The 14,282-nt window shown below is 39.4% G+C and overlaps 1 protein-coding gene across 1 annotated transcript; it reads left to right on the forward strand.

The window, feature by feature from the left end:
- Positions 1-3,321: 3,321 nt before the first annotated feature.
- On the forward strand, positions 3,322-13,439 carry LOC146699856 (uncharacterized). Its single transcript, XM_085469778.1, has 4 exons — positions 3,322-3,772; positions 4,785-8,094; positions 11,169-11,243; positions 12,802-13,439. The coding sequence occupies exons 2-4, from the start codon at positions 4,856-4,858 to the stop codon at positions 12,998-13,000; spliced, it is 3,513 nt and encodes a 1,170-aa protein (XP_085325904.1). The 5' UTR covers positions 3,322-3,772; positions 4,785-4,855; the 3' UTR covers positions 13,001-13,439.
- The last annotated feature ends 843 nt before the right edge of the window (positions 13,440-14,282 follow it).

The raw sequence follows: 14,282 nt of genomic DNA on the forward strand, positions 1-14,282 counted from the left end.
TACAGCTGTATGGTACGCTATTGAACCTCACTAAAATATGTTTTCACCATTGTGACTCAACAAGAATATAGCACTCTGGAAGCTGCTGAATTGCATACAGCTTTTCAGTAACTTCTCAAATATTTGATGGCAAGGGCAACAACTTTAGACTTACAAGAAACACCCTAACGGGTCTGCAAAAGACTTATATAATCCAGACAGAGTCACAAGCCATGTCACTTCATCACCTTTGTATAACTTAATTGGTAACTACAACCAAACTCTCGATAGTCATATTGCATTGTGACAAATGACAACAAGAGTCCAAGGATTAATAATGTCGCTCTCTCTGATTCACATGTACAGACTATTATCAGGAGTTCTCATGGTTTAAAAAGATGGGCTATAATTATTCTAATATGTCATTATATTTGCCTAAAGGAAACATGTTTGAAAAAAAGAGAAAGAGCCTTAGTAAAATGTAAATGTATGTGCATCTCTTAGACCCACATCTAATATTCGAAGCCCACTTGTCAAATTATCAGTCTATTGTCACCACGCTAACAAGGCAAAATACAAATATACACCCTCGCAAGATTTTTTTTTTTTAAAGGAAAGCGATTTTCCTTTTCAAATGTCTTCACTAAAGCATAACCAACTGTTATGATGAATAAATGCAAACCACACAAAACTCTTACAGTGACAGTTAAACCGTTTTCACTGTAGGCATTTTCCCTGATACAATACTGTGTAATTGCCCCGAGGCTATGAGATAATATTTTATTCACAAAGTCAGCCTCATGTTCCCTACAGCTGCAGTGATGGAATTTGAGTGCAATCTCTTGAAATCAGAAGTCAACACACAGCCTGGTTTCCATAGTCAAATTTGCTAATATCTGATGATAACAATAGTCTGATAAATAATTATATTACACATCATATTTCTCATCTTTCCAGTCTAAACGGAGCTGACTACCAACCAAATTATTAGTCAGCAGCCAGTCTATGCTATATAGAGTCACAGAATGGATGCATTTTCCTTGCGCAGCAGGACTTTCATTATTTTAATAGATTAGTGTATGAAAATAAAACATTAAAGTATTAGAATATTCTTAGTTTGATTTCATTTGTTTTTGTATTTAACGTTTTTGGAGGTTTTAACATCCATGACAATCCTCTTCATCCTGTCTAATTTATCCTTTCTTTTCTCCTTTAATTTGCAGTGCTGTCTAATGCTGGCTGAAGATTTAATCTTGTGAAAGTAATAAAATTGTAGGAGATGATGCAAAAAAATCATTTCAGGTGCAAAAAAATCATGAACATCAAAACATACAGTAATAAAACAACTCATTCTTATCTTTTTATTTTAGGAATATATTATTTAGAGATTGTACAAAGATCACTTGACTATAATCAATATTATGATGTCCATAATAGTGCATAACCTGATTTATTTGACAGCAAATATAAACATTACCATACTTGATTATTCATAATTTCAATATATCCTATGAATATCCTGTTGATGCAGGCATGGTGATAAATTATGTTAGAGGCTGTGGGCTCTAGTGTCCATAAACTTAAATGACATACATCAAAGGGCTTATATACGACACATTAAAATCCATAAATGAGAAACATTTTGATGTTTTATCAATTATTTGTCAGATGTAAAAATACATGGTTTTTAAAATACACATTAAATACACATTAATTGATATTAAATTAAACTTTTATTCACTTAAAACATGTACTTGAATGTTGCATGTTTGCTATGGAAAATAATATTTTTTTCCATTATCCCAAGACAATATTCAAATTGTTGTTATAATTAAAGAAATTTGCCAAAAGAAAAGAATTCCACAGGGCTTAACTGCAGTACTTGATAAAGGTAGAAACCATGCTTTAATGTCAGCAGCAGGAAAAAACCTTCAAAGCTTATTTTTTTTAAATGTATTTATTTATTTATTTTTATTTATTTGTGAAGACATCAAAAATTTTGCACAACAACATAATAAAGTTGCAAAAACAAGAAAAAATCTGAATCTGAAAAGTAATTAATATTCATAAAAGTAAGAATACACATGTGGTGAAGTGCTTTAAATGCCAATGTGGAGAAAAGTACACTGTACGATAGAAATACTATATGTTAATTACAAGTACTTTTTTAAGGGTGTCCTGTCCAAGCAGAATTATGGTCTACATCCACTGTTGTGCCAAAGGACCTGGGTGTGATGGTGAAATGCAAACTGTGTACAGGACAGAAACATCTGTATTATTCTGCTAACATAACTTTGGCTCCTTTTTGCCAACATTTGCACAGACAGCATGCTAATGCAAAGCTGGCAAAAAAAAAACAAACCCAGAGTGATGTTGAAGCTGAGTGATTCCAAGCCCCAGACCTGCAACTGGACCCTGAACTTCAACAGAGGCAGTGGCATAACAGAGGAAGTGATAAGGAGTCAGGCTTGAAACACTGTTGCCTCCATTTCTGTCTTTACATGCTAAAGTAGAATCACTGTGACGATCACTTTGAATTCTCTTTGGGTTGGTTTTCAACTTTGCTTTGTGCTGTCGATTTTGTGTTCATATCTAATCACTAAAAGAGAGATCCTCATCCTCAAAGATGTGTCCTCATTAGAATATGGATTTGTGTTGGTATGTAGAACATTAGCTTATGGTATATATTGTTTACTGGAATAAAGTGAAAGTAATGTTTAGTGTATTGAATTGCTTTTTCCAGTGAGTAATTAAGAAAGTACTTGATTGCTTTTAAGAAAAGTAATGTGAAATACGTACATAACAACCCCAACACTGGTCATGAAATGTACATAATGAGCAGTGAGAAGCTGAAACAATGGCCTCTGGGAACTAGATGCAGACAGAGAAAAGCCCAGGAGACCCAGGGCATCCGAAGACCCCCCAGAGCACTGAAGACATGGGGCCACACATCCTGATAATAAAAGGATGTGTGCCCAAAATGTGAAAAATCAAACATTAGCTATACATGAATGCTTATTTTCTACCTGGACTAAGCCCGATCTAGAATAAAAGTGCCTTCTTTGTAAAAGAAACCACATACATTAAAGAAATTAGAGACTCAAATTAGTAATAGTGTTAAAGAGGCTTAATTTGTAATTACCGCCTCTTCAGACTGCTACAACTTTGTTTACATACATTTGCTGCCATTTACATTTCCTGTTTTTTAACTTGTATGGTAATTTACACACAGTCCCTACCCCACTGATGCAAGTCACTTCCTCTCTCTCCCTCTCTTTCTCTCTCTTTCTCTCTCTTGCTCTCTCTTGCTCTCTTTCTCCACCCAGCTATAGACCAGGATACATGAATGCTGGGAAGGAGGACAGTAGCAGAAAGAGCAGAGAGGGAGCACCGCAGAAAGAGTAAGTGAGAAGAGGAGGTAAAAAGATAAGGCATAGTAGGGCAGAGTGTGTTGGAGGACAGCATACTGTGGCATACTATGGAGCAGTGTGGAGCAGCAGGACCAAAACAAGAAGCGGGCGCAGTGAGGACACAGCTTGGCTTTATGCCTGATCAATAAAAGGTAGATTAGTTCAGAATCTGAGCAGTTACGAAGAGAACTCATTAAGCAGCATTGCTTTACCGAGATGACTGCCTGTGGACTGCACTGAGTTTGAATTGTGCAGCTAAGGGATAAAAACATGTGAAAATAAAGTCACTCAGAACCTTGAGAATCCATGAGGACATAAAAGAGAGTGCGTAAAACTAACTCATTTGGAGCCAAGACTTGCAGCAGGATCATACAAAGACTGAGGTATGTCTGTGTTTTATTCTTAAGTTGAGGGCATGTAAACATTTTGCGGCTTTTCAATAGCTTGTTTTTTCTCTGCTTGCTTTTTTATGATGTATTAACAGGACAAGACAGTTGTCACTTATTATTAGACAGCAACTACAGACGTGGGTCACTTGACCTAGCTCAACTAACATCAGTTGACACGAGAACCAAAATAATAGTCCCTGTGGATGACTAATGTTCGTCTAGCAATTTAGACATATCTGGATAAAGGAGTTTGAGGGGTATGAAGGCCAGGAGAAAGTGAAGAAAGCCTTACCAAAATGTATTTACATGTTCTTTTTTTGTCATGAATGAATACATGCAAGCGCTAACATAGACACACACTCTGTGTTTAACTGTATAATAAAGAATTGCTGAAAAATCCACACATGATCACCCTGGTGTTGACAACTGAACTGTTGTTGCATAAATCATTAAAATGACCTCCTCTACACATGAGAAAACTTGTGTGCACGCATAGACACACACACACACACTTACACAGGCTGTCCCCTTCGTGAAATGGTGTTGCGGTTAAATGCACACAGACCTTAATTAAGGCTATAGCATTAGTGTATGGTACTCTTTTTCAAGGTGAGCTGAACGTGAAGGGTAATGGGGTGAACGCTGCCTTCTATGGCAAATACTGTAATGAAAGAAGACATTAGAGTTTACTCCAGGCGCTATGTTGAAACATTAATGTGGGTGGGATCTTTGCATTATGTTCAAAGTGCTGATATAATATACAACACTTCTCTTGTTATCAGCATTTGCACATTGTCATTGCTTTTTCCAGTCTTATTCCAAGAAAGTAAGAGCACAATCCTCACAATTCTTGACAACTCTAGTTATCCTCCTTTTTTTGCACTATTAAAGCGCTTCCTTGTCTCAGCCCAAGCTCTGTGCATTGTTTCCTGCTTACTCATGGATTTCCTTCACAGTGCCATCTAAAATGTCTCTCGCTTTAAATGTGTTCCTCTTTTACTTTTAGATGGATGTAATGATGTGGAAACGCTGACCCCCTTTTTGAATTATCAGACTTTTGAGTCGACCAGTCGAGGAATGGGGAGACGAGCAGCTGACCTGACGACTTCGGTTCCGGTTTTAGGAGTCCCTGCCTTGGTTGGCGTGCGTGGTTGGAAGGCAACAGGAGGAGACAGATCCGGAGGAGCCCTGTGGGGACTTCAGTGCAGTGTTGGTGTTCAGACATCCCCTGCGATAAGTAGACCTCCTACCCAGCTAACTGATACACTCTCAGATAACATTAGTCAAACATCCAACAGCTATATTACCAAGGAAACGGAAGACAAGGAGATACTACTAACAAAGAGTGACAAGGAGAAAAAGGCTATTCTAAAACAGAAAAGTGGCGAATCCAAGACCAAAAAGGAAGTGACTTTCAAAGCACTTGGAGGTGAGGCCTCAAAGGATGTGGCCTGCTGTCAGAGGAACAGTAGAGGGACTTATTGCTATACCAGGGCAATCAAGACAAATCCACACATTGCAGGGAATGCCAGGTCTAATTGTAAATCTGGTAACCGTTACACTAATGGCAGTGTGGTTGACTCAGAGGCAATCGGTGGGATTACCGTACACAATGATGAGGCCGAGCCTGTAAAGGGAGCAACCTGTCGTGGAGGAGACCGGACCAGATTGCAAGGTCATTATACAGATTTGTGTAGGAAGACGCTGCCATTATCTGCTGCCCGACCTTTTGGTATGCCTCAAAAAATATGCAACCACTGTGGAGGGAGACAGTCTGTAACCAACAAAGCTGTTATTATAGGGGAGAAAATTCCTACTCCCAATGCTTTCCTTAGAGGGAACTCTTTAAACTCATCCTTCACCTCACTCTCGACCTCTACGCCTTTCCAAATATCCCACACTGAAAAAAACCCTACGGCAAACCAACAACTCTCCGACAGCATTAATAATACTGACAACAGGACCCAAATTACAGTCAATCCACAATTATTATACGTTAATGAGGAACTAAGGTATCGAAAAACACCACACCCTGCATGCCCGGTCCACTCTATAGGCAATCAAGTCACTTTGTCAAATATAAATCCTGCCAGAAGTGAAACATCAATCCAACCTACAACCGTCCTACATGCTAAAACCATCACTATCACAAAAGCAACAATAGAAACCAGACAGGATGTTTCCAGTGAAAAATTTGGTGCTAAACCTCCACAGGACCATAAGCTCTCTCGTCCAACAACTCTCCCTTTGACCCCCAAGTTGGCCATAGCTACCAAGGCCAACAACCCACATTCGCACACTTACCCCAAGCGCATTAAGACAACACAACACATTTCTACACAATACAAAGAATCTCAAAATGTATGTGTGTCTATACATGCTGCACCTGAGATTACACTGTCACCACCTTCGCATTTCTATACTGTAGCCACAGGGACTGGAAATACATCCAGTACCAACACACTCATATCAACCACAGTTTTTAATTCTGCACCAACGTCCACTGAAAGCATAGCTGCTAAAGTCAATACTCAGCACAAGCCTCTACACTCCAAGCATGCGGGTCAAATAAATACAACTAATAACCAACAAATTAGCCCTAAATGCCCCACATTATCACTGGCCAGCAATGCATTCAACCAAATGCATAAATCAAAGTCACCTGCACACGTTTTACCCTCAGGTCCACCGCATGCTCTGCTTGAACATCATAAACTACAAGAAAAGGCATCCACAGTAGCTGCTAGCACATCTTTAGCTAAAATACCTTTTACTGACAGAGGAATAAGCTCAACTGGAATTCAAGCTTTTGCTAATCCACAGCATCCAGCTATACCGCATCTATATTTGAGCATTTTAAATTATAAAACTAATTCAGATCAAATTGCATGTGATGATAAGTCTGTGCCTGCACAAATAATTCACCCTAACTCTTCAAATTCTGAACCTCTGCTTCACGCTTGTACATCTTTCCTAGACACAACATCTAGTGCATCCAATCTCCTAGACTCGGAAGTTAAGGTGCCTGTGAGTACTACTTCCAGCTCTAGACTTGGATTTAACAGCACCCTGAACAAAAATATAGCTCTCAGGAACACAGCATTCAATTCGAAAAAATCTGCAACCCCAGCTGGCACGCATTTGTTTGCCTTGACAGAGAAACAAAATAATGTCTCTGTATCAAGTGCAAATTTGCTTCAATCAATAGGCACAGCACAGGTAGTTAGCTGTAATGAAGCCCCTGACAAAAGCAAACCTCAATGCACACTAGGACCAGACATCAGAACTCAAAGCAGTAACAAACCTGGTAAATGTGGTGTTGTTTGTCATCAGGAAAGCAACTTAGCACTTCCGCATGCATTATCTAAGCCTCAAATTGTGCCAAAAGATCATAACAGGGGCAGTGATGCTAGCACTAATCACCCTAAATCAACCAATAAACCCAGCGAGGAGTTGCATTCTGATAAAAGTAACTTCAGTGCTAATCTAACCAATGAATTAATTGTGCATGAGTCAAAAGACCATGAAAATTCAAATCCATCGCAGGTCGCAAACCTCCAGAATTACATTTCCCTAATTAAGTCAAACAGCTCTTGTCTGCAGGGTTTCATAAAAACGGAACAACAAAAGCCTGCACATAATCAAGGATGTGCAGAAACCGAACATGAGGGACACTGTGCAACATGCCCACCGGTAACAACAGCCCAGCAAAAGAATTCAAATGCAGAACGGTTTGCCTTGGGTGTATCAGCCAGTCATGCAAATGTTAAGCTTAAAACTGACATAGTTAAAGAGACACATCCCATCAACTCAACACCCTCTATAACAGTGCAAACAAACTGTGGACCCATCACCTCAACTAGAAATGTCAAACCCATCATCAAATCCTCAGTCCAGCAAAACTCTGACACATTATTACCGCCACAAACACTCACACGTACCGAGCGTTCTTTCACTGCGCCAGCCCCATGCAGCAGTGAGAGAGAACCCCGTATGCACACAGGCCTTGATTGCAATTCCATATTGCTATCATCAACAAAGCCCTTGGCATCCTATCTCCGCCTCCAGTCTAAGAAAGTGGAGGCAATTGACAACCCCGCTCCTCCTCAGCCATGCCCAGAGGACACCAGCCTGGCTCACTCCCACCCAGCTGATGCAGCCCTGCTGCTGCCATCTTCCCCACAGTGCTGCAAATCAGCAGCCTTACAGCAGAGACTCGAGACTGTGGAGGCCAGCCTGGCAGCCAACAAGGACAGGATCACTACTCTGCTTAACATTATCCATGACCTAGAGACATGGCACGCTCCAACCAGTGGGTAAGTAAATGTGCGTGTGTGTCTGGGCTCTGAGTGTGTGTGGAAGTGTAATAAGGGATGTGTTGAGCTTTCTTTATCACTTCAGGATCATCAGTTTTTTACTTGAATATCTAATATTTAGTACAATAGAGCTTTACATATTTGTGAATGGCATATACAGTGGGGCAAAAAAGTATTTAGTCAGCCACCGATTGTACAAGTTCCCCCACTTAAAATGATGACAGAGGTCAGTAATTTGCACCAGAGGTACACTTCAACTGTGAGAGACAGAATGTGAAAAAAAAATCCATGAATTCACATGGTAGGATTTGTAAAGAATTTATTCGTAAATTAGGGTGGAAAATAAGTATTTGGTCACCTCAAACAAGGAAAATCTCTGGCTCTCACAGACCTGTAACGTCTTCTGTAAGAAGCTTTTCTGTCCCCCACTCGTTACCTGTATGAATGGCACCTGTTTGAACTCATCATCTGTATAAAAGACACCTGTCCACAGCCTCAAACAGTCAGACTCCAAACTCCGCCATGGCCAAGACCAAAGAGCTTTCGAAGGACACCAGGAAAAGTATTGTAGACCTGCACCAGACTGGGAAGAGTGAATCTACAATAGGCAAGCAGCTTGGTGTGAAAAAATCAACTGTGGGAGCAATCATCAAAAAATGGAAGACATACAAGACCACTGATAATCTCCCTCGATCTGGGGCTCCACGCAAGATCTCATCCTGTGGGGTCAAAATGATCATGAGAACGGTGAGCAAAGATCCCAGAACCACACGGGGGGACCTGGTGAATGACCTGCAGAGAGCTGGGACCAAAGTAACAAAGGTCACCATCAGTAACACACTACAACGGCAGGGAATCAAATCCCGCAGTGCCAGACGTGTTCCGCTGCTGAAGCCAGTGCATGTCCAGGCCCGTCTGAAGTTTGCCAGAGAGCACATGGATGATACAGCAGAGGATTGGGGGAATGTCATGTGGTCAGATGAAACCAAAGTAGAACTTTTTGGTATAAACTCAACTCGTCGTGTTTGGAGGAAGAAGAATACTGAGTTGCATCCCAAGAACACCATACCTACTGTGAAGCATGGGGGTGGAAACATCATGCTATGGGGCTGTTTTTCTGCCAAGGGGACAGGACGACTGATCCGTGTTAAGGACAGAATGAATGGGGCCATGTATGGTGAGATTTTGAGCCAAAACCTCCTTCCATCAGTGAGAACTTTGAAGATGAAACGAGGCTGGGTCTTCCAACATGACAATGATCCAAAACACACCGCCCGGGCAACAAAGGAGTGGCTCCGTAAGAAGCATTTGAAAGTCCTGGAGTGGCCTAGCCAGTCTCCAGACCTCAACCCCATAGAAAATCTGTGGCGGGAGTTGAAAGTCCGTGTTGCTCGGCGACAGCCCCAAAACATCACTGCTCTCGAGAAGATCTGCATGGAGGAATGGGCCAAAATACCAGCTACTGTGTGTGCAAACCTGGTAAAGACCTATAGTAAACGTTTGACCTCTGTTATTGCCAACAAAGGTTATGTTACAAAGTATTGAGTTGTATTTTTGTTATTGACCAAATACTTATTTTCCTGATTTACGAATAAATTCTTTACAAATCCTACCATGTGGATTCATGGATTTTTTTTTTTTTCCACATTCTGTCTCTCACAGTTGAAGTGTACCTCTGGTGCAAATTACTGACCTCTGTCATCATTTTAAGTGGGGGAACTTGCACAATCGGTGGCTGACTAAATACTTTTTTGCCCCACTGTACTTAACATGCTTTGTTAGAGATGAGTTGTAAATACTTTGCTGTAATACTTTATATTCAGTCCAGTACAGGTACAGCAGCCAGAATCCTGTCTAGGAATTATTTTTAAAAACATTCCTGCTTCTGCTGATCTCTGGCTTTACAGTGAGTCATCACTTAGATTGGAAACACTCAGCAGCATTGAATATCAATGCAAACACCATTGTTTTTAGACTGAAAACAGTTGTGCATTTGTTAAATTTATAAACACATGTTTTACTCACCCACTGTTCAGTTAATTAGCTACTAATTACTGTATTGCCAAGGACAAAAATGATACAGAAAACCAGGATGTAGGATGTTTCTATCTATTACTGTACAAAAGCAAGGGTACAGTAACCAAAACAGGGTCAGTTTTTTTTTCAAAAGCACAGAGCTTCACGTGTTTCTCACATATTTCTCACATATTTCCCCATTCTGTCCTATAACTAAAGTAAATAATAGGAAGAAAGATATTCCAGCATCTGCACTGGAAGACCTCAATGACATTTGAACCAAACGAGTTTCAGTCGTGTAAATAATTTCGCACACTGTGATTTAAGTTGCACAAATCAATTTGAAGGCAGTACTGCTAACATGTTATCAAGTCTGTTTCACAAACGTGCAAAAAATCTGATTCGAATTGTAGTTATGTGGCATTGCAACATTGTTGCAGGTTTGAAAAACAGGTCCGTGATTATGCTCCTGAGTATGATAGAAACCTACTTGGGCATTTCAGGGGGGCAGAGATTTATATAGCCACGCAATTCTTCTGGGACAAATAACAGGAATTAAAACAGGCCTCTGGCAACGTGTCTCTGTCAATCATTCTCATTCAGTGTGCTGTGTTAATAAGCTGTGACTGTCTCTGAGGTCATGTTTTAGAAAAACCAACTCCTAATAACCTACTGATGTCTTACACGCTATGTTATATAGACTGAAAGTGTCTCAGATGGATACAGTGATAGGAAAGATGATTACACTGTAAATCTAAAAGGATGATTTGGTTAACACAAAAGGACGGGTTTATGGTTTATCATGACTTAAAAAGACATCATATACCTTAGTTGTTACATCAGCTGCATCGTTTATTTTTCTTTCATTAACAATAAGACACAATGATTCATGTAAGCTGCTGATAGTTGATAGGGTCATACATTAATTCATCCTTCCTTTTCCATTCAAGTTATGTTAGAATTCTTAATAGCTCATACTCTCTTGCACTGAAGGGTTACAGAGTTAAGCAGTTATTCACAATATTTGTGATATAAAATGTGCTTTATCTGTATTCCAGTCGGCGATCCCACAAAACAGGACAGGACTTCAAAGACTGCTCAACGTGTCAGAAAACTGCTTGTGTTGTATACAGGTGAGATGACAGTTGTGCCTACATGCAAAGTCTGAACACATAACTGATCAAATCTGCTGCAATGTACCATAAGAATGCTACAGTATAATTAATACACCTTAATTTTGCTACTTGCTTCCCTTTTGGTGTTCATTCGATAAAAGAGATGAAGAAACCAATTAAACCAAATCAACATGCATGGCATGCACAGTAACAGGAACACGTATCAGTTTATTCAAGGACAAAGTCGGACAACAGATTTACAGTTTCAGGCACACAGTTCAGTTCATGGGTCAGCACCTTTGCCATTGCAGCTGCCAGTTCTTGGCCAGTCTGTTCTCTTCATTTCTCTAAAAATTAATGACTTACTGTCATTAGCAAGCAGTTTCTTGCTCAGAAGTAACAGAAGGATTATATTTTCCTGTCAGAGAACACGATAAATCTTATGGAAAAACTGCCAAATTTAAGCACTTGCTTTATGTAGCATAGTCTATTTGGAAATGTAAGCAGGCAGACAGAACTGAGTCAGGTCCAAGCAGCCTACAAAACTGATTTATACTGATTTATGAAGTCAAAATTTGCATTGTCAGTTGGATTGTAGACTAATTGATGTTATGCTGTATTAAAATGAAATGTTTTAGAAGATTCGATGACTCGTAGGAAGCAGGAGAATATATCAAAAGTAGTTATTGCAAACTGAGCTATTACTGTCTTAGTTTTCATGACAGCAATTCAGCAGTAGCAGTTGCATTTCAGTGCATTGCAAACTTTATTAAAGAAAGCAGTGAAAGGAATTGTTTGTCTGCTGTCTGAGAAGAGCTTTCGCATCCCTTGCCTGTAAGACTTATCATGGAATATTGGTTAGTTCTCATATTCCAACACTGGTATAGTTTGCACCTAATAACTAAAATGTTGCATCAGCTGGAAGCAATGGAGAATAAAAAATATTACTAAGTGGGCTGAGGAAAATCTAAAATTCTTCTCATCATCTTTTCGGAAAACAAAAACGCCTCAAGCTCGAGAAAGCAAAACCTTAAATTGTCTTCATCGTGAAATATTCAAAACATTCCTGTTGATCTCCTTATTTTCCAAAACCCCTTTTGTATGACAAAAAGAGTGTTACATAAGTTGATTTGCTGACCAGTGTGTGTGCGCGTGTGTGTGGAGTGTGTGTGTGGAGTGTGTGTGTGGGCATCTGGTCCTTAAAAGGCCAAGTGGGAAGATAAGAATATTTAAACCAGACTTGTGTACCCTCCAAAAAAAGAGGATATCCTGCTGGGAAATGTCTACCTGCCCAAACCAATCAGCCACTTTGAAACCTGACAAGTGCAGCGCTTCCCACATGAGGAGACCACACAAAGCAAAGTGAAATGTAGCAACACAGTTTATAGTGATTTTGAGGCATGAAAAGCTTTTGCATTATGTAAAAATGAGCTGGAAATGCAGATACAACACACTAAAACATTCATTTGCATCTTCGGAGAAAGCTTTCAGGTTTGACACACTTTTTGTTTTTTGTAATGTGTGTTTTCTTCAGGTGGAGAATAACTAATTTGGGGCTGTGTGTGTGTCTCTCCAGTGTAGAGTATGACTTCAGGCAGCAGGAAAGACGCTTCTTGGAGGTTCTGAATCGTTCAACTGGGCACCTATCCCAGCCTTTAACCTTCAGCCTGCTCCAAAATGTCGTCATTAAGAACTTAACAAAGACAAAGCTGAAAAGCAAAAAGCTGTGCAAGACTCTGTTCAAATGGCTTCCAAGAAAAACTCACAAAGTCTAGAACTCTTTTCAGTACCTGTGTGCAGTTTAATAGCCATTATCCTGTGTTACAAGTGACCAGCAGAAGCCTTTTGCAGAGAACTCTTACTATTCCCTTTCTTCCTGTGGAATGAGATTGCTTTGAATTATGTTCTTCCCAAGTAAAGTTCCACTCTTCTGCACACTGTCAAAGCCTATATGAAGGATTTTCTCAAATTTGAACCTGATCTTTGTGACCTTCAACTAGTACCATCCATAAGAAATGTATTTTCACTTTTTCTCAAGTTAAATATGTTTTCTTGTCAATATGCTTGCATTAAAATGTAGATTTCTATATCTAATTTTGTACATGAGATTCTGTTCTGTTTGCACTGTTATAATTAAAGCATTTGATTCTATATTCCCTGTTTTAAATGTCGCTTAATGTCGCTTTACCTTTTAATTACCGTTAAGTAGTTTGATATAACCTCTGTTTATTTGTCTATAAATTAGTTAATTTGATTCATTCTAATTGCTAAACTGTTTTTGGTCATTTATGAATGAAATAAAGATTTTTTTTCACTTAGGACATGTACGTTCAATGCATCTAAACCTTTTCACAACTGCAAACTGGCCACAAGGGTGCACAAAATACAGAAGCATTCATTATGCCTTTGCCAATTGTGCTGATGGTCTCCAAATCCCCGAACAATCTGAACTTCATAAAAGGTCTCTGAGTAAAACAATGAAATGACGAAAGGCTGCAATGAAGCATGCACACACCCATGAGCACACTCATGGACACACACTTATGGACATAAAAAGCAAACTAGCAACGTGAAACAGACCCTTGTAGTTTCATAGAACTGTTCATAAAGTGTGAGGGGAATTTTGGATGAAAGCTTGTGAATAAGAGTGCGTGCAACTTTTATTTGAGCAGTATGTCAAACAAAGATTGTGATATTACCTTCTTAGCAGGCGATACTCGGGATTTAATTAAAAACCCCTCTAAGAAGAAATAAAGCACACTGAAAATGAAAGTCGTGTAACACTGTTACAAGGAATGAGGGCTCAAAGCACCTCTGAAAGCCTTGAAGCCTCGTACGAGTAGCCCTGTTCAGTACATTTAAATGTAAGTAATGCGACATGCAAAGGTGCAATTTTCACTTAAAGTCCCAAAAATTCTGCATTGACTTTTAGGTGCAGACTTAAAAATGCATAAAGGTATAAAATACTAAATATATAAATAAAATATATGATTGTCCAAAACACCCTAAGGCAACTGTTGTTGCGATTTGATGCTATATGAAAAATATATACATACA

Source organism: Copadichromis virginalis, linkage group LG10 (assembly GCF_057382275.1).
Source record: "Copadichromis virginalis isolate Kocher_CV1m ecotype Utaka linkage group LG10, C_Virginalis_male_GT1.1, whole genome shotgun sequence".
Taxonomy (NCBI): Eukaryota; Metazoa; Chordata; class Actinopteri; order Cichliformes; family Cichlidae; genus Copadichromis; species Copadichromis virginalis.

Bases quoted from the DNA above. Each gene is read 5' to 3' on its own strand.
- LOC146699856 (XM_085469778.1), top strand. From the start codon at position 4,856: ATGGGGAGACGAGCAGCTGACCTGACGACTTCGGTTCCGGTTTTAGGA. The intron at 8,095-11,168 runs GTAAGTAAATGT...TCTGTATTCCAG, and splicing joins TGGCACGCTCCAACCAGTGG to TCGGCGATCCCACAAAACAG. The intron at 11,244-12,801 runs GTGAGATGACAG...GTGTCTCTCCAG, and splicing joins ACTGCTTGTGTTGTATACAG to TGTAGAGTATGACTTCAGGC.